Raw genomic sequence first — 26322 nt, 5'->3', positions numbered from 1 at the left:
CATCATAGTTTGGGCCTTCTTTTCTTCAGCAGGGACAGGGAAGATGGTTCAAATTGATGGGAAGATGGATGGAGCCAAATACTGGACCATTCTGGAAGAAAACCTGATGGAGTCCGCAAAAGACCTGAGACTGGGACGGAGATTTGTCTTGCAACAAGACAATGATCCAAAACATAAAGCAAAAGCTACAATGGAATGGTTCACCAAAAAACATCAAGGTGTTAGAACGGCCAAGTCAAAGTCCAGACCTCAATCCAATTGAGAATCTGTGGAAAGAACTGAAAACTGCTGTTCACAAACGCTTTCCATCCAACCTCACTGATCTCGAGCTGTTTTGCAAGGGGGAATGGGCCAAAATATCAGTTTCTCGATGTACAAAACTGATCGAGACATACCCCAAGCGACTTGCAGCTGCCATTGCAGCAAAAGGCGGCGCTACAAAGTATTAACTCAATGGGGCTGAATCATTCCGAACACCCACTTTTTTGTTTTTTATTTGTTAATAAAGTTTAAAATATCCAATAAAGTGTGTTCTACTTCATGATTGTGTCCCACTTCTTGTTGATGCTTCTCAAGAAATGACAGTTTTATATCTTGATGTTTGAAGTCTGAAATGTGGCAAAAGGTCACAGTTCGAGGGGGCCAAATAGTTTCGCAAGCCACTAAATAGAGACTTATCACATCTCCTTTCTCACATAGTTCCCAGCTGGATAGACCACTGCTAATGTAATCACAGGCAGATATGCTTAGGACCCTTTTTGTTAGCTGTTCCTAGGAATTTTGCTATCGGGGTACACCATTCATCGATTATCTGCACTACTTATCCTCAGTAGGGTCACGGGGGTGCTGGAGCCCATCCCCGCTCTCTTCAGGCAGTGGGCAGGGGACACCCTGAACTGGTTGCAGGGCACACAGAGACGGACACCCATTTATAGGACCACCAATAAACCTGCCGTGCATGTTGCTGGAATGTGAGAGGAAACCAGAGTACCAGGAGGAAACCCACGCAGGCCAGAACATGCAAACCCCTGCACAGGTAGCCGGATTTGAACCCATCAACTCAGAACTGTGCCGAGACACGCTAACCACTCAGCCGCCGTGCCGCCATGGGGGTACACCAATCCTTTCCAATTTTGTCCTCTGTCAGTTCTGCCGTGGCTGGTTGGAGGTCCTTGCAACAGTCCCTGGTCACAGAATCCTTCTCCTTGGAGTGGGTTGATGGACTTGGATCGGTTTTTGTCATTGTCTTTGGTCTTGAACTCGTGGTAAAGGTTGAAATTTGGACCCTCTGCAAAAAAAAGGGATTCCAATTACATTTCAAATGATTACACAAGGCTTTTGTAAATAAGTCGGCATTTGTGAAACTTAAGCGCTGAAATCTTGCATGTGCTGGATCACAGGTGTCAAATGGGCGGCCCGCGGGCCGGATCAGGCCCGCTAGGGGATTGTGTCCGGCCCGCGAGACAACGCTCAGAGAAGCGCAAGAGAAAGAGAACTGTAGGTTGAAATAGGTCCACTTGATGTTGCCAAAGTCTCTCTCTCTTGCTTTCCCTTTGAGTCTTTCCCCTTTCTCTCCTCTCTTCTTTCCTCTTTTTCCTCTCTTTCTATTTCTCTTTGAATTTCATTCTTTCTCTTTCTTTCCCCTTCTATCACTATTTCTGTTTTTATATCTTGTTTCTCACTCTCTCTCTCTCTCTCTCTCTCTGTCTCTCTTTCTCTTTTTTGTCCCACCCTCTCTACCTTTCTCTCCCTATCTTTCTCATTTCTTTCTCTCTTTTTTTTCTTTCTCTCTACCGAGCTGAAATGAGTTTGAGACCCCTGTCCTGGATGATTTGATTGTATTGTATGTCTGCCCCGATGACACAAGTCCCATTAATACCTTTTTTAAATTTATTTGAGATACTAGGTGTCAAACAGGCGTCCCGCGGGCCTGATTAGGCCCGCTAAGGGATTGAATCCGGCCCGCGAGACGGCACTCGGAGAAGCGCAAGAGAAAAACAAGCTGCAGGTGGAAATATGTCAACTTCATGTTGCCAAAGCCAAGTGCCTCGAACAAAGACACTCTACTTGTATTTATTTCTCTCTCTCTGTCTCTCTTTCTTTTCTTCCACTCTGTCTCTGTCTCTTTCACTCTCTGTGTCTCTTTTTCCTTTCCTTTGTTGCTCTTTGTCTCTTTAACTTCCCTTTTTCCTTTTCTCTCTTTTCTCTTTCTCTCTTCATACCCTTTGCGCTTTCTTTTCTCTTTTCTCCCCTTCTGCCTTTCTATTTCTTTTTGGATTTCTTCCTTCCTCTCCCTTTCTTTTCCCCCTCTCTCACGACTTTTCATCTTTGGTTTCTCACGCTCTCTCCCTCTCTCTCTTTTTCTTTCTTTGTCTCGCCCTCTCTCCTTTTCCCTCCGTCTTTCTCTTATTTCTTTATCTCTTTTTTTCTTTCTCTTTAATCTACTAGTCCGGCCCCCGACAGAATGTTTGTTCCATCGTGTGGCCCCTGAGTTAAAATGAGTTTGACACCCCTGAGCTACAGTATGGATTTTAATAATCTTACAGTTCTGGTGCTACTGGATCTCATACTGCCTTTGACATGGAGGTCTGTTTAAAGAGCATCATGAAGAACGAGAAACACACCAGGCAGGTCCAAGATACTGGTGTGGAGAACTTTAAAACTTTGGATACAAAGTTCAAGAGGGGGCCAATAGTTTCGCAAGCCACTGTAAATGATATATATGCAGGAAAATAATCTTAAGCAAAAGACTCTGATGGTAGTACAAGTACTCTGAAATGCTTTGTTACAATTTAGTGAGAACAATCTAATAAACAACAAGAAAATCGAGCCGGCGCACAAAAATGAGGGCTTAAAATTACTTATTAAAAAGCGACTTAAGTCAAAGTTACAGTGCACGATGGTAAAAATACACGGGTTCCCCTGACGTTGTGTCTTAAATGCGGTATTTTGAAGTCGAGTCGAAGTTGAACGAAGTTGAGTAAAGTTAGTAGAGAACCGGCTTCTTCGGCTCGGCTCACTAAAAGGAACCGGCTCTTTCGGGTCCTAAACGGCTCTTCAGGTTGTTTTTGCTTCTTTAATCCCAACATGACCAAATATTATGTAAAATTATGCACAACATGACTTAAAGGGGCGGAATAAAACAAAAAAGAAAAAAATGCCAAAATGAAAAAGTAGTGAAAAGCTGAGAAAAAAAAGAAACAAAAGGAAGAGAAAAAAAGAAGGAACATTTTAGAAAAAAAGCCAGAAAAAAAGAAAGAAATGTAGGAAAAAAAGTAAATAAAGAACAAAAAGAAAAAAGTAACAAAAAAGTAGAAAAAAACACAGAAAAAAAGAAGAAAAGGTTTGTGTTGCGTTCAAATAATTTCCAATGATATCAAGTGAATCTTGTTGCAAACATTGTACTTCCACAAAAAAATGTGATTAAGTACAGTTCTGTATCTTACAACCGACTAAATAAGCCCCCAAAAATGTTAATTTTATGCGACAAAATATATCAGGAAATAAAAAGAAATGGATATCTTGTGAAAGAATTGTAAGAACAAACGACGTTTGTAGGCCGTACAACTTTTGCAATAGTACATGAGTCAATTCATTCAAAAGAGAAAAATCATTTTGCATTGCCGGAAACTCGGCAAAATGTAACTTGATGTCAAGTTTTGGACATGTTTGATAATGACTTAGTTGCCACACTTGGGATTATGGTGGCTCACTGTTGTTTCAAGCGTTGCTCACCGACTTTGTGTGAACGCTCAGACCCGTGGAAAATGACAGGGAACATTGGTTGGGGATCTCTTGAACTGTTTTCAACTGGTTTTATTCTTACCTCACAGACCGGCATTTCTTAGTAAATATGGATACATGTTCCTTAAGAACCCATAAAGTTAAATCTGGGGTTCCTCATGGTTCAATATTGAGCCCGGTACTTTTTTAAACTGTTCAAGCTCACCGTTAAGGTGGAGTCCCCCCACAGAACCAAATAAAAAATGACAAATACATCTCTCTGAGTTAATAACTTTATGCTAACTCATAATGCTAACAACTCAACGCTACCGGTTCTCTACCAACATCTGCCAGATCAATCACAACTCTTACAATTGCCGCTGGAATTGTCTAGTTTCTATTATTATTCATTTTGTTTTTATTTTAATTCAACCATGTGTGTCTGTGTATTGTGTTTTGGGTTGTTGGGTGGGCGAAAAAGAGGGGAGTTTATTGTCTGTACACTGAATGTTTTTAGAGATAGATACTTTATTCATCCCCGCAGGGAAATTCACATTTCCAGCAGCATCCCTGCGCTGAGAACAATACAATAATAAAGCAAAAAGAATACAATATATAAATACCCAATGTGACGTGCTAATACCCACCGTAGCGTGTTCTATAGAGTATCTAGATCAGGGGTGTCAAACTCATTTGAACTCGGGGGCCACACGATAGAACAAACATTCTCTCGGGGGCCGGACTAGTAGAATAAAGAGAAAGAGAGAAGGGGAAAGTGAGAGAAAGAGAGCAAAAACAAGAGCGAGCGATACCGAAAGAGATCAAAAAGGAGCAAAAAGCGAGGGAGAGAGAGTGAAAAGCTAGAGCAAAAGACAGAGAGAAAATTGATAGTGAAAGAGAGAGAGAGAGAGAGAGAGAAAGAAATACAAGTACAGCGTTTGTGAGAGGCACCCGGCTTCGGCAACATCAAGTGTACATATTTAAACCTGCAGTTCGTTTTTCTCTTGTGCTTCCCTCAGCGTTTGTGAGAGGCACCCGGCTTCGGCAACATCAAGTGTACATATTAAAACCTGCAGTTCGTTTTTCTCTTATGCTTCCCTCAGCGTTTTGCGGGCCAGATTCAATCCCTTACCGGGCCTAATCCGGCCCGCGGGCCGCCTGTTTGACACCCCTGATCTCGATAGTGCTCCACAGAATACATATTGCAATAAAATTCGGTAATATGCAATGTAGGGGGTGTGGTTTAATGTGGACCTTTACTCTGCCGGGCGGAGTTAAAGAGCCTCATGGCATGAGGAAGAAAAGATCTCTTCAGTCCGTCCGTGGTACAAGACTGTGACAGCAGTCTGTCGCTGAAGCTGCTCTTCTGTCTGGATATAATGCTGTGTAGTGAATGTGATGAATTGTCCATGATTGACCGCAGCTTTTTCCAGTGCTCGTCTCTCAGCTACTGTTGTCAGGCTGTCCAGCTCTGTGCCCACAACAGAGGCATCCTTCTTCATGACGCTTGCCACAACAGTCTCATAGAATATTTTCAGGAACTTTTTGCAGATGTCGAAGGACGCCAACCTTCTGAGGAAGTCGGCTTTGGCCTTTCCTACATAGAGCTTCTGTGTTGGCAGTCCGGTCCGGTTTGTTGTCCAGCTGCACACCCAGGAACTGGTAGGTCTGGACAAATTCCACACATTCTCCTTTGAAGGTTACAGGAATAGAGCACTTTAAGTGGAAATTCATTGGCTTCAAAGTGCTTTACTAATACATTGAATTTCGTTTTTTGCCTAGTTGATCACTCAATCTTATCAGGTCTATTGAACATCTGGACTCTAGCCATTTAGGTGGATGATTGGATGTGAATTTCCCAGATTTCCATGCTATGAAATGAACCTGTTTTTACATTCCTCAATATAAAAACTATCATCACACACATACACACGTTTCAAAGATCAGTGTAATTCCATTTTCTCTGTAAATTGTAAGGTATATTCCATTTAGTTATTTGTAATTTTCTTAATTACTCACGTTACAAATGGCTCTGATGGAATATACCGTATTTTCCGCACTATAGGGCGCACCGGGTTATAGGGCGCACCCCCAAAAAATAGTTTTTGGTCCTATATCTTCCATAGATAAGGCGCACCGGATTATAAGGCGCTACAATGGGACAACGACAAAACAGTCAGATGGTTCAGTCCAACTTATTACCCCCTTAACATTCCCAAAGCTTGCAAAGAAGCAAATACGTGTCGTAGACACGTGCGGTTGCGGTGTCCGTACGATGTCACTCAAATGCATCGTTCCAAATGTCATTCGGAAGGTTAAAGTCTTGGGATTCAAGAAATGCCAACCATTCCTTAGTTTCTATTTTCTTTTTCGCTCGCAACTTTACTGTGCGTATGACAATAAACACTTGGAATTGAGTTGAATTCACTCAACTCATCACAGCAACATCAAGATCGTTCTAAAACAAGATACCGGGAAAATATAAAGCCGCACAACTCACCTAAGTTCTCACGTTCAATAATGATACGCAACCGTGGTCTTCTTACAACCGTGAGTGAAGTAAATCCAGGAGAGTAAATTATTTGCAAATACAGACTAATAAAACATGTTTCTTTATGGCGTACTTTAGCAAGCTTGCTATTCAGTCATCTTTTTCAGCCAATTGCAGGGTTTGTTTTGGCCCTCTAGCGTATCCGAGGCTCCGAATACCTTCAGCCAATAGCGACCGATTTAACGGATGATTGACACATCTTTTTCAGCCAATTGCAGGGTTTGTTTTGGCCCTCTAGCCAATCCGAGGCTCCGAATAACTTTAGCCAACAGCGATCGATTCAAATGATGATTGACACATTGGTTAGCCAATGAAACGCCGGTATATAAATCCCAGCATACACCGCGAACGACTTCGCCTTCGGGGGAAAATCGAGTCGGCGGCTATTGCGTAAGTTGCGAGACCTTGCGATTTAATATTGAGCCATATATAAGGCGCACTGTATTATAAGGCGCATGGTCAGCTTTTAAAAAAAATTAAGACTTTTAGGTGCGCCTTATAGTGCGGAAAATACGGTACTTGCTTTCATACTGTTTTTTATTACTTGTTCTCTATTTTTCTACTCTTTTATGTGATTCTGTTTAAAAACACGCATACTTTCAGTCTTTATTTTGAAGGGTACAGGAAACTCACCATGGTATGTTTTTACAACTCTTTGACTTCTTCTAATAAAAAGAATCGCGTCACCGGGCCACGGTGAGAAAGTGGAGTCATTCAGAGGAGTGGCTCCGTTTTTCTCCCCGCGGTACTGGGGGCCTCCTGTTGATATCAAATCTGCATCTTCCTTGACTCTCATATCAGCCAGAGATTAATATCCCATATTAATCTGATATAAATACATGTCTCAATTGTATTTCATTTTATTGTGAAGACGCGCTTATGTGTCAAAATAAAACGCCTTCTGACCGAGTGGGAGTGTTCGGCCCAGGTATTGTGGGAAGATGGTCCATGTTCCAATTTGCGACCTAAATGAGTGTTTTCATCTGAGTAATTCTGCCAACAGAGAGTTTATATCTTGTATATCTTTCACACACCACAGGTTAGAATTGTTTGAATTGTCTCTGATCTTTGCTCGCCGTGTCCCTGGGAGCATTGCGGACGTTGGTCGGAGTTGCGTATTTCACCCTCCAACGGCTGCAGCTTGACAAAGACCGGGAACCTTCCCGTGGTGTCCTGCGAAGGGCTCTCTCCCGGGGGAGCCTTACGAATCCAAATCAACCCACTCAGACTTGCGCCGTGGGAGGCGCCCTTTTCCATGATCGGAGCTGCATCTCCGGTCACTTCTTCTTAGAGCGTATTTCACCCTCCAACGGCTGCAGACTGGTCCTCAGCCTCCATCATCACGGATTGCAAGTCCCTCCTCCAAGCTCTCTCCAACCCTAATATAACAGACCCCTCCCTCCTGTCCCTTAACTCCTCAATTGCGGCCTTCTCCCCATCCAAGAGCATCCGGCTTATTTGGGTCCCGGGTCACTGCAACCTCCCGGGTAACGACCTTGCAGACGAGCAGGCTAAATTAGGCTCGGCCCTCCCTCAACCTGTTGTTGTTGTTGGGGTTGTCCATCGATTCGATGATGACCATCTTCTTTTATTTGTGAGTCTGCTGATGTTTGAACAGTCCGATCCTGGATTGTGGTCGGAGACTCAGGTAAAAGAGGATACCTGCGCAATGACGGTTTTTAAAGTGGCGTAAGGGGTGCGCTTTCCCCAACGCCACTATCTTGATTGTAAAGAAGATGGTTCCAGTGGCAAGGGAGACCCTAGACGACCGGCATCTTTCTACAACTGCAGGCGGCTAACGGGATCCAGGTCTGTAGGAAACCGCCTCAATGCGTGCCGCCACCAGCTTTTTTCCTCCTGCTGAAGAAGACCAGTGGTTTTTGGTCAATCCTGGAGTCTCAACTGCTTTCTAAAGGTATTGCTTTTACGTATGTTGACAACAGCCTAGCTTTTGTGGACAATTGCCCAGGGAGAGTGGTTCACTCACATAGACCTCCAAGAAGCCTACTTTCACCGATGTTTTCTTCAGTTTGCCTACAGGGGCCGGCACTAGCAGTTTTGGGGTTGTCTTTTCGTACTTCCCCTTTTTGTACCTGGATGACTGCTTGTCTGCGCCACCTCAAAATGAAATGGTACAGGACCCCTCTGGTCTTATCTCCAACATGGCCCGCTTTGGCATTTCCGGTCAATCTGCCCACGTCTTGTCTCATTACCTCTCAGTGGACTGATTTTCTCTGGGTTGCTTTGGACACTATGTCGGTGACGGCCCAGCCATCTGCCCGCAGGGTGATCGATGTTCTCCGTCTCCACAATCTCTTACGGCTTTGTGGCTTTTGGGCGAGCTGATCTTGTTTACAGCTGTGGTTCCACTAGGCCTACTGTCACTACGCCCCCTGTAGAGGTGGCGGATCAATTTCTGCTTGAATCCCAGGCATAACTGTCAGACTCGGGCTCAGAGTGTCTCATTGGTGTCTTCTTGGCCTTGGCTCGTTGGAGGGACCAGGCTTTTCTCACAAGCGGTTTCCTGCTATGTGTGGCCCCAGGCCACGACAAGACAGTCACCCCTGTGTACGGAATTGAAAGTCCGTGTTTCCTGACGACAGCCCTTAAACATCATTGCTCTTGAGCAGATCTACATGGAGGAATGGGCCAAAATACCAGCAACAGTGTGTGAAAAGCCTGTGAAGAGTTACTGAAAACGTTTGCCAACAAAGAGTACATGAGAGGAACTTTTGGTATTGATCAAATACATTTTCACCCATGATTTGAAAATCAAACAATGTGATTTTCTGTTTTGTTTTTCCAAATTCTGTTTCTCATGGTTGAGGTTTACCCATGTTGACAACTTCAGGCTTTTCTAAAATTTCCAAGTGAGATAACTTGCACTATGAGTGATTGACTAAATACCTATTTTCTTAAACATACTTTAAACATGACCTTTTATGCATATATTGGAGAAATTGCTTTGTTCTACCCAACCTTCCTATCAAGTCTTCTTCTTGTTCAGTTTGAATGTTTATTGGGAAGCCCTGGTTTTGGGAAAAGTGTCAAATACACTTTCAAATTTTTGTATGATTGAAATGTCTAAAGCTTGGGAAATCTTCTTGCATCCAAACCTGGCTTTAAAACTTCAATTCAACAGTATTTCAGACCTGCCTGGTGTGTTCCTCGGTCTTCCTAATGCTCTCTTCACTTTAAACAAAATCCTAAGTCTCGCATAGCGTTTATACGGAGACATTATTCCACAAAGGTGTATTCTGTTCATCATTATCAATCCTTTATGAGAACGACGGATCATTCAGAGATCCTCGTTGACCTTCTGAACGTTAAGTAGTTTTTCGTTCGCTAAAAAAGTATAAAATATCCAATAAACATTGTTCCCCTTCACAATTGTGTCCCACTGATTCTTGACCAAGAATAATTCATTTTTTTTATTCATGTTTAAAATGTGAAATGTGGCGAATACTTTGTCTTCATTTTGACATTCGTTCCACACTTTGGTGATGGCAATCTACATGTGACCCAAAAACTGCAGTTCTGAATTTGTTGGTCATAGGAATGAGTGGAGAGGTGTTGTAAAAGGATAGTGGGATGTTTAGACGTGTTCTAAGCAATGTTCCCTCTAATCCAGGGGTGTCAAACTCATTTTAACTCGGGGGCCACACGATAGAACAAACATTCTGTCGGGGGCCGGACGAGTAGATTAAAGAGAAAGAAGAAGAGATAAAGAAATAAGAGAAAGAGGGAAGGAAAGAGAGAGAGGGGCGGGACGAAGAAAGAAAAAGAGAGAGAGAGCATGAGAAACCAAAGATAAAAAGTCGTGAGAGAGGGGGAAAAGAAAGGGAGAGGAATAAAGAAATCCAAAGAGAAATAGAAAGACAGAAGGAGAGAAAAGATAAAAGAAAGCGCAAAGGGTATGAAGAGAGAAAGAGAAAAGAGAGAAAAGGAAAAAAGGAAGTTAGAGCAAAAGAGGTTAAAAGACACACAGAGAAAGAGACAAAGAGCAACAAAGGAAGAGAAAAAGAGACACAGAGAGTGAAAGACAAAAAGACAGAGTGGGAGAAAAGGGGTGGAAAAGAGAGAGAGAGAGAGAGAGAGAGAGAGAGAAAGAAATACAAGTACAGTGTCTTTGTTCGAGGCACCTGGCTTTGGCAACATCAAGTGGACATATTTCAACCTGCAGCTTGTTTTTCTCTTGTGCTTCTCTGAGTGTTCTCTCGCGGGCCGGATTCAATCCCTTAGCGGGCCTGATCTGGCCCGCGGGACGCCTGTTTGACACCTGTGCTCTAATCTTTCACGGTTCTAAGCGTTCACAAAAAGTCTGTGAGCAACGCTTGAAACAACAGTGAGCAACCATAATCCCAAGTGTGGCAAGATAATTCATTATCAAACATGTCCAAAACTTGACATCAAGTTACATTTTGCGGAGTTTCCGACAATGCAAAATGATTTTTCTCTTTTGAATGAATTGACTCATGTACTATTGCCAAGGTTGTATGGCCTACAAACGTCATTCTTTCACAAGATATCCATTTCTTTTTATTTCCTGATATATTTTGTCACATAATATCAACATTTTTGGGGGCTTATTTAGTCGGTTGTAAGATACAGAACTGTACTTAATCACATTTTTTAGTGGAAGTACAATGTTGGCGACAAGATTCACTTGATATCATTGGAAATTATTTGAATGCAACACAAACTTTTTCTTCTTTTTCCCCTGCTTTTTCTATTTTTTTTTTTAAATTCCTTTAAAAAAATCTCATTGTGTTTTTTTTTCCTAGCTGTTACCTTTTCTGAAATGAAATGAAATGATCTGCATTTCTATAGCGCTTTTCAAGTCAATAACTTCCCAAAGCGCTTTACAATGTGCTCCACATTTCCTAATAGCGGCCTTGCAGCCATGTAAGGCGCTAACCTGCATATTGGGGGTATTAGGGATTCAGTGTCTTACCCAAGGACACTTCGACATGTAACACGGACGAGCCGGGATTCGAACTGGGATCCCTTGATCCCAAGACGAGCGCTCTACCTCCTGAGCTAAGCTACTGCCGCCCCTTGCTTTTTGTTCTCTATTACCTTTTCACTTTATTTGTTTATTTATTTATTTTAATTTTTCATCTGGCTTTTTTCCTGAACTTTTCCTGCTCTTTTTTCCTCTTTTTCTCTCACGTTGTTTCTTTTTTTCTCAGCTTTTCATTACTTTTTCACTTTGGTATTTTTTCTTTTTTGTTACATTTCCCCCCCCCTTCCTTTAAGTCATTTTGTGTATAATTTTACATATTATTTGGTCGCGTTGGGATTAAAGAAGCAAAAACAACCCGAAAAACCGCTTGGGACACAAAAGAGCCGGTTCTTTTTAGTGAGCCGAGCCGAAGAAGTCAGTTCTCGAAAAACTCTACTGACTTTCCTCAACGTCGTTGTACTTCGACATTGACTTCAAAATACCACATTTGGAACACAGCGTCAGGGGAACCCGTGTATTTTTACCCTCATGCACTGTAACTTAATTCGCTTCTTAATTAACAATTTCGAGCCCTCATTTTTGTGAGCTGGCTAGATTTTCTTGTGCGCGGTAAAAGCTCTGGGCAGTGCGCAATGGCGCATACACGCAGCTTAGAGGGAACATTGGTTTTTAAGGGATAGGCAGGGCACCTGTATGATGCAGCAGGGGTAAACCATTGAAAGCTGTCGGACCCTGCTGTTGAACAGAAGAGTGTGTTGTGTCACCCTGACCCGAGTGACATGGCCAACTTGGGTGCCGAGGTGCCTAACTTGATTGGGTGTTTGGGCATTTGGGTTGGCCATGGTCCAAAAATCTTTGTGTGTGTTTTTTTTGCTATTTTTTTCCCTTTTTTATTTTCTTTGTTATTGTATGCGTTTGTCTTGCTGTCGGTCAACCCTCTTGAGGGATATGACCAAAGTAGATGGATAGATAGATAGATAGATAGATAGATAGAGCTCTGAATCATGCACAGTAGGGAGCTATTTTTGAGATGTTATTTCTTTCAAAAGATCGTGATTGTTTACTAGATGACATGTTTTAAGGTTTCAATTGCTATGGATAACACATTTCTCTTTCATTGCTGTTGATTTTATCAATTGTTATAATTTCCTTTTTTGGGGGCATCTGTTACATAGTCATAGCTAGTGTTCCCTCTAAGCTGCCCGCGTGCGCAATTGCGCACTGCTCGCACATTCTCGGCGCACAAGAAAATCGAGCCAGCGCACAAAAATGAGGGCTCAAAATGACTCATTAAGAAGCGACTTAAGTCAAAGTTGCAGTGCATGAAGGTCAAAATACTCGGGTTTCTCTGACGTTGTGTCCTAAATGCGGTATTTTGAAGTCGAGTCGAAGTAGAACGAAGTTAGTAGAGAACTGGCTTCTTCGGCTCGGCTCACTAAAAGGAACCGGCTCTTTCGGGTCCTAAACGGCTCTTCAGGTTGTTTTTTCTTCTTTAATCCCAACATGACCAAATATGATGTAAAATTATGCACAAAATGACTTAAAGGAAGGGGGGAATAGAACAAAAAAGAAAAAAAAACAAAATGAAAAAGTAGTGAAAAGCTGAGAAAAAAAGAAACAAAAGGAAGAGAAAATAGGGAGGAAAAATTTAGGAAAAAGCCAGAAAAAAAGAAAGAAATGTAGGAAAAAATTAATTAGAGAACAAAAAGAAAAAAGTAACAGCTCGGAAAAAATGAACACAATGAGATTTTTTTTTTAAAGGAATTTAAGAAAAGTAGAAAAAAACTCGGAAAAAAGAAGAAAAAGTTTGTGTTGGATTCAAATAATTTCCAATGATATCATGTGAATCTTATTGCCAACATTGTACTTCCACTAAAAAATGTAATTAAATACAGTTCTGTATCTTACAACCGACTCAATTAGCCCCCAAAAATGTTAATTTTATGCGACAAAATATATCGGGAAATAAAAAGAAATGGATATCTTGTGAAAGAATTGGAAGAATAAATGACGTTTGTAGGCCGTACAACCTTTGCAATAGTACATGAGTCAATTCAAAAGAGAAAAATCATTTTGCATTGCCGGAAACTCAGCAAAATGTAACTTGATAATGAATTATCTTGCCACACTTGGGATTATGGTTGCTCACTGTTGTTTCAAGCGTTGCTCACCGGTTTTGTGTGAACGCTCAGACCCGTAAGGAAAATGACAGGGAACATTGGTCACAGCTATGCTGGGGCAAATGGACAGAAGCATAACTACGCACTTACTGCCCCTAATTCCTGTGATATAACCAAAAAAGAAGAAAACTTCTCTTAATCTCACCAGTCTCGGCTCCTGCGTGAGTGACATGTTCCACTGCAGCCATTCAATTTGCATACGTCCGTCTCTTTAAGGTGCACATTTTGGTAGTGCATCTTGACACTGTCGCAGATTTTGAAGGTCTGACCACATAATTCACAATGGAAGAACTCGTAAGCGGTGGAACAGGATTCATCATGGCAATCTCCACAAGTCTCAGATGATTCCTTCTTCTGGTCGGAGGGTTGGAGTCCATTCACGTGAGGAAATCGATGCCTCGAAATGTGTCTGTCTTCGCAGGTTTTTTCATTAATACTAAACTCTGGACTGTCTAAAAACAGATCGTCATGAAGGGTTTGGAATAACTTGTTTTTTGATTCTTCTTGTGGCAGGGCGACATCCTCATGCTCCTCATGGAAGATCCCAATGGTTTGATCCAATAAAGGTCTTCCATCTTCGCTTTCTGAATCTTGATCAAAACATAGTCTTTCATTCTCACGGTCAAGCCCGTTTTCCATAGAATCAGCGTGTCCGTCTGCTTCTCGGCCACTACATTGTTTTTTTTCCTCTGACGGAATAACTTCTTCATAGTTGGTCCCCTTTCCAATTGGCTCATCTCGCTCGAAAGTCTCCTTTTCTATTTTGATTGGCATACTTGACTTTCTAGATTTCTTCTTGGGTATGGGGTCTGTCGTGCAAACTTCAGGAACAGTAGAAGGTTTCAAAGACACAGAGTATGACACTGGTGAGAGTGAGGGTAGTGTTCTTGGAGTGTCAGCAAGACTACGGTAGAAAGGCAAGACTGGCTGGACTGTCTTTAAATTTGAGATGGGAATACCAGTCTGGCCTATACTGGGAAACGAGCTGCTGTGCATCTTAGGTCCACAATCCACTTGATTCATCATGTCGCTGGAAACGGATTTGGGAACCTCAGCAGAACAGACTGCCGCGGATAGGAGACAATCGGACATTTTATCTTCGGGAGAGTAATCCTCGGCAGAAGAATTGTCGCGTCTGTCTTTGTCTCTGTTGTTGCGATTCATGGGCGTGTGGAGTCTCGGGTTAGGATTGGCACTGTGGCGGTTGCGGCTTCGTAGGGAACTGAACACCATGTTGCATCCTTCGATGGTACATTTGTGTTTAATCTTCAGGTGCACCGCGTTGAAATGGATCTTAAGAGTGCCTTTGTCATAGAACGTCTTCTCACAGGCATTGCAAAAGACACGGCCCTTTTTCATAGACCCTCCAACCCCACCTTCTACTGAAATACCCGAACCGATTCTTCCGTTGCACATCTTATCAACAGGGGACCTTTGAACTGTCTCAGAAAGCCTGACTGGTGCAAGGGGGCATTCAAAGTAGTTGTCACCGGTTGAAAAATCTTCAACTTCTGTCTTCGGTGCTGGGGAAAGACATTCCACTGGTTTGTCTCTCACTTGATCTTGAATAGCAGTGAGTGTGACACCGTTGGAACAGATGCGGTCTTCTGGACATGGAGTATCGTGGAAACTCTGGCTTTCTGGATTGCTGTACTCCTGATCAGCCTGCCTTGGATTCTTGTGTTCCACTGACCATCGTTTAGACTCCTGGTGTTGGTGGTGAATCTGTTCAGATGGAGCGGCAGGAAAGCCTAGAACAAGGGCTGGGATTGGGTTTAACAGCTGGAAAGGCAGCATGAAAGACTTGCTTTGGTGGAGGTTCTCAAAGTGGTGCATGCTGTTTCCTTTCTGCCTTTCTGCATTCTTGGCAGATAAATTGGTAGGAGGACACAGGGTGTTCCGTTCAATAAATGTACGAATATCTGAGATGGTGCGAGTACTGGGAACCAATACTGCTTGGCCCTCCTTGTCTTGTAGCGCCATGAGCTCCACAATAGGTTTGGTCTCACCGAAGCGCAGGAACTGCTGCAAGGTTGCGATCTCTTCCTCAAATGTCATGATCGCCCAACGATCCAGTACTTTTCCTGCGACATCCTGGAGACGACGAAAGAAGGGGATCCGGACAGCATAGAAGAACAAGGAAGAGAGGTGGAGAGGGGATCGGATTTGATGTGATGGAATGGAAGTGGGAGTGAAATGAAGAAGAACAGACATTTTAACATTAGATTTGTCTTCTGTTCTCCTCTGCACTACCGTACTCTATTGTTATTGTATAGTGACTTGTTCACCTGACTGCCCATTTTGCACATCTGGTTAGCTGCTCCTCTTGCACTCCTTGCACTACTGTATAATACTATACATAGCTATAATTATTTAGCATATTATTAGTACTTCAATACTCTAACTCAGTACAGCATTTATTTATATCTGTACATTCAAGAAAACTGTGCGGGTCAGATGTATCGACATTTCGTTCTGTATACACGTGTACAAGAATGACAATAAAGTAGATCTGAATCTGAATCTTGACTGACTGAATCCTATTTATTTTCATGGATTCTTGATGAGAAAATAAGCAAGGGGTTGCAGAAGGAAGAAATCTTATCCTTTTTTGGGAACCCCTGGAAACCTTGGGGTTTATGTCTCTTCTCTCATGAAGTTCTGTAATGTGTACAGACGCTCCCCTACTTACGACCATTCTACTTACGAAAAACTGTAGATACGAACATTTTTTTTCGGGATGTCGAAAAATATCCGGACATTTTGTACAAGACAGTAGTGTAGTGCTTCTTTCTGCCACTACCGGCATGTGGCGCTGTGAGAGGACACCCGGCATCCACCCTGAAGAAGAAATCCGTATCCACTTCCTAGTTTGTGTGTAAAAATTCTATCCTGTATCTCCAGCGCGCTAAGAACTTTGACATTGTTATTGTTTAATATCTCGTGCGTTCATTCAATATGGTTGGTGTAGAGTGTAAAGAAGAGGCGAGCTGTTTCTTTTGAAATGAAAGTGGAATAAGAAAGCTGGATGCGGTTGAAAAAAAATGGTTGGATCGCTTCTTTTCGGACGTTTTTTTACCACGGAGGAGGAAGTCGCCTAACTCTTGATGTGGTGTCCAGCATGGTCGTGGTGGCAACCAGCTGGCCCCGCCCCCTGGGCAACAGCTGAAGCAGATCGCCTAATTTGCGCGTTTGCTTCTTAAGGGGGGTTTTGGGTTTTGCGGAGGCTGGCTCATTGCATTTTCTGCTTGCATTTTCTGTCTGCATCTCCCATTCTGTTTTGCTCTGTCCTGTTTTGTCTGAGTCGGAAGAAACTTATGTTTGCACGTTTTTAGTTAAAGCCTGTTTGTTCCGTCTTGTCCCTGAGTTTTGGATGACTTTTATTTTACTAAATAAAAGTTTTGATCGTCAACGCAATTGAGTTCTCCCTTCCTGCCTCCTGCCTCCGTTCTGGTCCGGTCCCTCGTGACACTTGAAGCTTATCTTCCAAAAGTAAGTTCAACTTATTTATCTTTATAGAGCATATTATTTTATGAAATGTTTATTTTTTAGTACAAAACAATACAGGTTACTTATACAAGCCTTAAACATACAAAATATAGCGCTGAAGCAACTCACAAACAAATTGGTCCCTAACATGGATAGAACCTTTACTGGGCTGGAGCTCTTTTACATCTTTACTGCCCTCTAGCAGAGAAAAGAGGAATTTGGTTTGCATTTATTATTATTTTATTTTTTACAACTTTTGATAAAAATGAACAGGAGGCTTTCTTCTTTTTTTAACATACTTAGTTATGGTGGGCCGGATTAAATCATCCAACTGGCCGGATGCAGCCTGTGGGCCCTAGGATGACACGCCCGCTTTAAAGTGCTACAAAAGAGCAATACGAACTATAATTCTAAAGAAAAAAATAACCAAACTTGACTCGTTTGGTATCCATGAAAAAAAAACGTGATTAAAAACGTACTTGACTCAAAACGGAAGAGCTTGTGTTCGACAATCGACTCTAGTCAGAAGCCGTTTATGGCTGGAAAGGATTACTATAACTCGTTTGCAGGGTTGGGTAGGGTTACTTTCACTGGATTACTTTCAATTACTTTTGGATTACTCCAATACCAAATATGCTAATAAAAGACAAAAGAAACTAAATAGGAATAAAATGATGACTCACAACACTTGGTAAGCTTTCTCTCCTGGCTTTGATCTCTGGCAAAACTAACATAAAATCAGGGTTGGGTAGGGTTACTTTAACTGGATTACTTTCAATGACTTTTGGATTACTCCAATACCAAATATGCTAATAAAAGACAAAAGAAACTAAATAAGAATAAAATGATGACTCACAACACGTGGTAAGCTTTCTCTCCTGGCTTTGATCTCTTTGATCTCCGGTACAACTAACATAAAATCAGGGTTGGGTAGGGTTACTTTAACTGGAATACTTTCAATGACTTTTGGATTACTCCAATACCAAATATGCTAATAAAAGACAAAAGAAACTCAATAGGAATAAAATGATGACTCACAACACGTGGTAAGCTTTCTCTCCTGGCTTTGATCTCTGGCAAAACTAACATAAAATCAGGGTTGGGTAGGGTTACTTTAACTGGATTACTTTCAATGACTTTTGGATTACTCCACTACCAAATATGCTAATAAAAGACAAAAGAAACTAAATAAGAATAAAATGATGACTCACAACACGTGGTAAGCTTTCTCTCCTGGCTTTGATCTCTTTGATCTCCGGTACAACTAACATAAAATCAGGGTTGGGTAGGGTTACTTTAACTGGATTACTTTCAATGACTTTTGAATTACTCCACTACCAAATATGCTAATAAAAGACAAAAGAAACTAAATAGGAATAAAATGATGACACATAACACGTGGTAAGCTTTCTCTCCTGGCTTTGATCTCCGGTACAACTAACATAAAATCAGGGTTGGGTAGGGTTACTTTAACTGGATTACTTTCAATGACTTTTGGATTACTCCACTACCAAATATGCTAATAAAAGACAAAAGAAACTAAATAGGAATAAAATGATGACACACAACACGTGGTAAGCTTTCTCTCCTGGCTTTGATCTCTTTGATCTCCGGCAAAACTAACATAAAATCAGGGTTGGCTAGGGTTACTTTAACTGGATTACTTTCAATGACTTTTGGATTACTCCACTACCAAATATGCTAATAAAAGACAAAAGAAACTAAATAGGAATAAAATGATGACTCACAACACGTGGTAAGCTTTCTCTCCTGGCTTTGATCTCCGGCAAAACTAACATAAAATCAGGGTTGGGTAGGGTTACTTTAACTGGATTACTTTCAATGACTTTTGGATTACTCCACTACCAAATATGCTAATAAAAGACAAAAGAAACTAAATATGAATCAAATGATGACTCACAACAGGTGGTAAGCTTTCTCTCCTGGCTTTGATCTCCGGTACAACTAACATAAAATCAGGGTTGGGTAGGGTTACTTTAACTGGATTACTTTCAATGACTTTTGGATGACTCCAATACCAAATATGCTAATAAAAGACAAAAAAATAATAATTTTGAATATAATGATGACTCACAACACATGGTAAGCCTCCTCTCCTGGCTTTGATCTCTTTGATCTCCGGCAAAACTAACATAAAATCAGGGTTGGGTAGGGTTACTTTAACTGGATTTTTTTCAATTACTTTTGGATTACTCCAATACCAAATATTCTAATAAAAGACAAAAGTAACTAAATAGGAATAAAATGATGACTCACAACACGTGGTAAGCTTTCTCTCCTGGCTTTGATCTCTTTGATCTCCGGCAAAACTAACATAAAATCAGGGTTGGGTAGGGTTACTTTAACTGGATTTTTTTCAATTACTTTTGGATTACTCCAATACCAAATATTCTAATAAAAGACAAAAGAAACTAAATATGAATAAAATGATGACTCACAACACGTGGTAAGCTTTCTCTCCTGGCTTTGATCTCTTTGATCTCCGGCAAAACTAACATAAAATCAGGGTTGGCTAGGGTTACTTTAACTGGATTACTTTCAATGACTTTCGGATTACTCCAATACCAAATATGATCAAAGCCAGGAGAGAAAGCTTACCACCTGTTGTGAGTCATCATTTTTATTCCTAATTAGTTTCTTTTGTCTTTGATTAGCATATTTGGTATTGGAGTCATCCAAAAGTCATTGAAAGTAATCCAGTTAAAGTAACCCTACCCAACCCAGCCAATTCATACTCTGATGCACGAAAACCCTTCCATTGACATTTGTCAGCGGCTCTTCCTTACCTGGAGCGCATATCCTCGTATGTAGTCCTGCAGGGTCCAGTCGAGCGCATGAAGGATTTTGATCACCTCTTCCTGTTTGAGAACCGAGAGAAGGCGGTCCAAGAGGATCTTGAGGCGTATGGGGACGGCTTGGGTCCCGTACAGCATCAGACTGCAGATGTCGAACACCACGTTGGAATGCACCATCTCCACCTGGCCGTTCTGGTACATGTGCTGCACCTTCAGTTTACTCAGAGCTAGAACGTGTACACAAAATTTGGGAGGGGAGTGGAGGGAATGTTTCTTAATTGACAGTGTTCCCTCTAATTGCGCACTGCTCGCACATTCTCGGCGCAAAAGAAAATCGAGCCAGCGCACAAAAATATGTGGCTCAAAATGACTAATTAAGAAGCGACTTAAGTCAAAGTTACAGTGCATGAAGGTAAAAATACACGGGTTCCCCTGACAATGTGTCCTAAATGCGGTATTTTGAAGTCGAGGCGAAGTGGAACGAAGTTGAGTAAAGTCAGTAGAGTTTGTCGAGAACCGGCTCCTTTGGCTCGGCTCACTAAAAAGAACCGGCTCTTTCGGGTCCTAAACGGCTCTTCGGGTTGTTTTTGCTTCTTTAATCCCAACATGACCAAATATGATGTAAAATTATGCACAACATGACTTAAAGGAAGGGGGGAATAGAACAAAAAAGAAAAAAATACCAAAATGAAAAAGTAGTGAAAAGCTGAGAAAAAAAAGAAACAAAAAGGAAGAGAAAAAAGAAGGAAAAAAGAAAAGAAAGAAATGTAGGAAAAAAGTAACAGCTCGGAAAAAATAAACACAATGAGATTTTTTTTAAAGGAATTTAAAAAAAGAGTAGGAAAAAAAAACATGGAAAAAAGAAAAAGTTTGTGTTGCATTCAGATAATTTCCAATTCTATCAAGTGAATCTTGTTGCCAACATTGTACTTCCACTAAAAATGTGATTAAGTACAGTTCTGTATCTTACAACCGACTAAATAACCCCCCAAAAATGTTAATATTATGCAACAAAATCTATCAGGAAATAAAAAGAAATGGATTTCTTGTGAAAGAATTGTAAGAACAAACGACGTTTGTAGGCCGTACAACTTTTGCAATAGTACATGAGTCAATTCATTCAAAAGAGAAAAATCATTTAGCATTGCCGGAAACTCAGCAAAATGTAACTTGATGTCAAGTTTTGGACATGTTTGATAATGAATTATCTTGCCACACTTGGGATTATGGTTGCTCACTGTTGTTTCAAGCATTGCTCACCGACTTTGTGTGAACGCTCAGACCCGTAAGGAAAATTACAGGGAACATTGCATTGGACTGTACCCCGAGAAATTGTGCAAGGACATAGCACAAAACGATTTAAGTTTTGAAGGATTTATACATTTGACTATAAAGGATTTTATACGGTTGAATACAAGTTACATTCATTGAGTGCAATGAAGATTTTCACCGAGTAGGCTATAGTTCAATGACAGGTTGCGCCGTTCCGAATTCAGAATATATAATAGTTCTGTTGATAACAGGACTCTGACGGAGGACGGCAGGCGATGTTTTGAGAACACGGCCCTGATGTTGAGAAGGTGGTGGAGCTAGGGGGGCTTCATTGGCACGCCCATGGGAGGAGTTGGCACACCATCTTGCGGAGAGGCGTGGGCCGAGAGAAAAAAGGCTGGAGGACTTCAGAGAAGGCTCGACAGAGACTCGAGCAACACTAATTTGGCCGTATTCGATGGAGTTCACTTCGTTAAATAGTTAAAGAAATTAAATCTGCCTCCGTGTGAAAATGTCGGCTTTTCTCGTCCATCAAGAAATGAAGGTTGTGTTTGGTTAATGGAGTCAGATAACTAATTTGAACCATTTGGGAAACGGTACACACTGTGGAGAATAGTGCCAGATTGCAACACAGACGAGTCTTTTTTGTGGTTGTCATTGGTAGTTGCAGCGATAATTGACCAAACTGCATTCGATTGTTACCGTTCCTGGAGGATTAAAGGAATCTTCAGCGACCTTACAGTGATGCCGATGATTTGGAAAGAGAAGTGTAGCATTTTGAACTGCTGTTCAATTTGGATGTCTAAATTGAGATCTTGATTTTATGGGTGAAAAAGTTAAAATATATTCAATAAAGTACAGGTACTCTTCAGTTAAACTGTCCCTGTTATGTATTATATGAATGAAGTTGGTGAAAACATTGACTCATTTCTCTTGAAGGGCGTCGTACATGTTTTCAGGATTCACTGGTGTGTTTTTCATTGACAACGCATGCGATGTGGAAAAGAGCAGCTTGCCGTTTTCCTCTGTGCCTCCACGTATTTAAAGCTGCAGTGTTTAAAATGTTTTCCACATTCAAGTTTCAGCTCGTAGTCCAAAAATTACGGTAGTTTATTACATTGTTTACAAAAAAAAATCGGACCTTATGTGCTTAAAGATGGGGTGCGTCGTTTGAAGTGTCCTTAAAAAATTTAAAGTTAAATATTTTCTCTGTGATGTGTCATGCTTTATTTTCCATTGAGCCTATCTTCTTTTATCTTACTTTTATCAAAGCTGTTCGGGGTGGAACACATTAGGTTCGATGAAAGGAGGACTGCTGGAGAGGGATGTCATGCTTGTTTTTGTTTTATTTTTCCATTTTTCAGATTAGCATAAAAATGCTAAGAGTAAGAAAAAGCTTACCCAAAAGAGTTTATTCCAGCGCATCTAAGAAATGCACGTACTTGCACGCACATCATGCACAGGCTGCAACCATGACTTTAAGCCAGGAGATGGCATCAGAGAGTGTCATAATTTCTATTACCGTAAATTCCGGACTATAAGCCTCTACTTTTTTCCCAAGCCTTCAACCCTGCGGCTTATTCAGTGATGCGGCCAATTTATGTCATTTTTCGGCGCTCGAGTACAAAAGGTAAGATTTTGACCGGTGGAATATATGTGCCGAGGAAGACTGCAACTACTTAGCTTGTGCACAAATTAAATTAGCGTGGACATATCCTCATCATGCAAATTGCAAAAAGAAAGGCACATGACGCAGCTCTCAAGCTAAACGCAATCGAGCAGTCCGATAGAGAAGGTAACAGAGCTGCTGCACGTAAATTTTACTTTGTAAGCGTGTTACTAGCGTGTTTTGAATAAGGGAGTGTGGGACGACGTCTATACGACAGTCTCTTTCCCATACCGAAGGAAGACGACTTTGATGACGTCACTTATAAGGAGGAAGATGAGGGCGGTTTACCGTGATTTTTACAAGTACGGTAAGTTTTTTTAACAGTGCCGCTTACTGTGTTGCGAGCGTGTTCCTAGTAGCGTTTTGCTACCCTTCACAGGCACGGTTTGGGATGAAAGTTATAATATTAGTATTAAAGCTTTGAAAACTCTCTCGGTGTACCGTCTTTCTTTGTAAATATGTGTAACCATGTATAATATGTATTTGCAACTGTATATTTTTGTCATGTATTTATTTTAGAGACTTATTCTGATATGTTTTCCACGGGCGAATCAAAAAGAAGAGGCGAAAACAACGGGGGCTGACAGGAAGTGGAGGAAAGGTGAGACGTGTTTGTGGACGCGGCGGACAATAGTGGATATACATTTTTCCCACCCTTATCTTTGGAAATATACATTTTTTTCCCTTGGATTATTTTCAACGGGAGCCGAACTCTGCAGGTCTGCATCAAACCTTAAGTACCGGTATCATTTTCCGTTCATTTCGCCGGCTGTGATTTTTGGACTGTGGACTTTATATTTGGTTCCAATCGCGGGACTCAAAGTCGGGTTTGGGTTAATTTTGTGATTGTGTTACATGTTTTAATGTGGGCGCATGCGGCTTATATACAGGTGCGGCTTGTGTAAGTACAAAAGTGGTCATCCTCTTAAAGTGTGGTGGGTGCGGCTTCTAATCAGGTGCGCTCTATAGTCCGGAATTTACGGTATTTGAACCTAAGCTAGATTTGAACCTAAGGTCTCTGAACTATGGGGCTGCATTACGTTTAAAATTAAAGTTGTGTATAAAAAATAATTGTTTAAAAAGTCAAGTCATTTTTATTTGTATAGCCCTTAATCACAAAGAGTCTCAAAGGGCTTCACAGGTTTTTACACAGACTATTTTTTTCAGACTATTATGACACCATCCCCTGATCTGGAACCAACATGAGGGCAAGGAAAAACTAAAAAACCTCAACATGAGGAAAATGAAGAAACCTTGAGAAAAAAAAGTACAGTACTTTCATTTGTTAAATACTTGAGCCTGTTTGGGTTTGTTCTTGATTATTTTAGAAATAATTTCGCAGGTTTTGACCATCGCGGGACGTTTTGAGAACGCAACCCCTGTGAAAAACGAGCGATCACTGTACATTGAAAACTTGTTTTATCAAGTAGATACAGGGATTAAAACATTGATACAGTAAATTATCAAACATTGTCCCTTTAAGAAATTAAAATGTATGATTTTTTTTTTGCTTTGGGTTTGATAGAGATACTCCACTCACCGTGTGCGACCCAGCCGTGCTTGCAGTTTTCGCATTGCCGTTGTTTGAGTTTCCCCGGCTTGAAGTTTTCACAGTTGCAGTTCAACAACATGCAGCTGATAGCCTAAAAATGCAAACGTTATGTCATTTCGCACAGCAACGACAGAATGGGAATCAAACCTGTCAACCTGTACGTTTTTGCCGTACAAAGTACGGTTATTATGCGTTTTAAGACGAAAATCTATACGGAAAAACGCAAAGAACGAAGAACCCTTAATTCCCCCAATAAGCAGGTTGGCGCCTTACATGGCTGCACGGCCGCTATTGGTGTGTGAATGAACGACATATTCCGTTAATCAGGGAAAAATTTGTAGAAAATGACAAATAATTATACAACACTACGTTCCATACTTTTGTTAGTATGCTTATTATACAGTTATAAGCGCTATCACACATATAAGACTCTATAGGGTCACTAAATGTGAGAGGATGTGGAAGTAAAGCGACCGAGTGGAAGAAAGAGGAGATCGGAAGGAAGGTTGATGTGTTAGCCTTGAGTGAAACAAAGATGATAGAAATGGAAGACTTTTTCAAGTTTTTAAGACCGTGGGGGAACCCTGTGTGTGACATTTCATGATTTAATAAAATTTATGAAATAATAATTGTGCCAGAGCCATATCAATATGAATATACCGCATAAAATACGTCTCCCTCCCGCAGTCACTTAAGAGTATTGAGACTCATCTTGACCGTCATTGTCATCCTTTGTCATTTCCAATAATTCACCGATTAATGAAACAAAACGGTGATGTGGATTCAGTCGGGCCTTTCAGAGTTGGATCGAACCATATGACGCAAAGGGGGTAAACCAGTGTATGGTGTCGGGTCTCTCTGCTTGATGAACGGTTGCGTGGCACAGCAACTCACTGCTTTGTTGTGCTATGGGCTTAATGTTAGGTGTGAGGTTGGGAAGGGTTCTTCGTTTTCCTCATGTTGGGGTTTTTGAGTTTTCCCTTGCCCTCGTGAAGGTTTTAGATCAGGGCGTATTCATAGTCTGTAGACTGTACAGCCCTTTGAGACTTCAAGTGATTAAGCGCGTCACAAATAAACATAACTTGACTCAAGTCGTCAGTGAGCGAAACAGCTTTATGAGCCTCCTCTTAGAAGGGGGAGCCGACTACCCACCAATCAAGAGCCGCTATTTTTCTCTTGTGATCAATCAAATTTTTTTTTTCTTCAGGTATTTTGTGCTGCTGACTTTGGATTTATTGAGTCCCAAAAAGGTTGAAATTGTTTCGTATTTGATTTGTTTCCTGGTAAATTTATGAATACAGTGGTACCTCGGTCCTCAACCATTATGCGTTTCTGGTTGTCGATTGAGTACTGAATTTTTTGTTCCCATAGGAAACAATGGTAAGTATTCTAATCTGTTCCACCCATTCAAAAAAATACCTAAAACATTAAAAAAACGTGTATCCAAACAACATTAAAGACCCTAACCCATGCTTAGTAACCCCAATGGATACCTGTTCTATGTTTGAATTTTTCAAACCAACCCCGTCTCACTTTAAAAGTAAAGGAAGTATTACTTTCACCACCACTTCTTTTCAGTAGGTCATCGTAAATGGCAAGCGCTTTTTTGCAAGTACAAGCTTCACCAATGCTATCCCTCGCCAACTGCTTGATAAAAATTAGGAGCAACGTTTCCAGTTTGAAGTATGGATGGTGAAGGATTATATATATTTGACTATAAAGGATTTTATAAGATTGAATACAAGTTACATTTATAGAGTTTAATGCTGTAGTTACTGACTGTGCCTTTATTCAATTAGCCGTGAAAGTTCAGGGCACCCTGGTAGAAAATCTTGTTTACAGGAACGGCGGGAACGGGACGTAAGGCTGATAAGATAATCTGCACATCCGACGACGCAGAAAGGCCCCGATGACGGAGGACGGCAGGCATTGTTTTAAAGAAACGCTCGGTGCTGTTTTGAGTTTTCCAGATATCGCAACGAGGTGGTGGAGCTCACTTTGGGCTTCATTGGCACGCCCAAGGGAGGAGCCGGCACACCATCTTGCGGAAAGACGTGGGCCGAGAGGAGAAGCTAGCGGACTGGAGAGAGAAGGTTTCCCAGAG

At 41.3% G+C, this 26322-nt stretch overlaps 1 protein-coding gene across 2 annotated transcripts in view; it reads right to left on the bottom strand.

Annotated features, from left to right (window-relative positions):
• Window positions 1–609: 609 nt before the first annotated feature.
• LOC148366738 (zinc finger protein basonuclin-1-like) overlaps window positions 610–26322 on the bottom strand; it is a 33390-nt gene continuing 7677 nt past the window's right edge. The window contains exons 2-5 of one of the 2 annotated variants that reach the window (XM_088333139.1): window positions 24207–24309; window positions 19717–19952; window positions 13566–15514; window positions 610–1288 (exon numbers count right to left, since the gene is read on the bottom strand). In XM_088333139.1, the coding sequence (XP_088189265.1) occupies window position 1288; window positions 13566–15514; window positions 19717–19952; window positions 24207–24309 (2289 nt within the window). In that variant the 3' untranslated portion in view covers window positions 610–1287. Of the gene's footprint in view, window positions 1289–5200; window positions 5415–13565; window positions 15515–19716; window positions 19953–24206; window positions 24310–26322 lie in introns of those variants that run through there. The other variant, XM_088333138.1, reaches the window with a different exon arrangement.

The sequence above is a fragment of the Urocampus carinirostris genome, chromosome 4, assembly GCF_059441175.1.
Source record: "Urocampus carinirostris isolate Australia breed hairy pipefish chromosome 4, RoL_Ucar_1.0, whole genome shotgun sequence".
In the NCBI taxonomy this organism is placed as follows: Eukaryota; Metazoa; Chordata; class Actinopteri; order Syngnathiformes; family Syngnathidae; genus Urocampus; species Urocampus carinirostris.
Note: the sequence above shows the minus strand (reverse complement) of the source record. Positions and strands in the feature narration are given on the sequence as shown.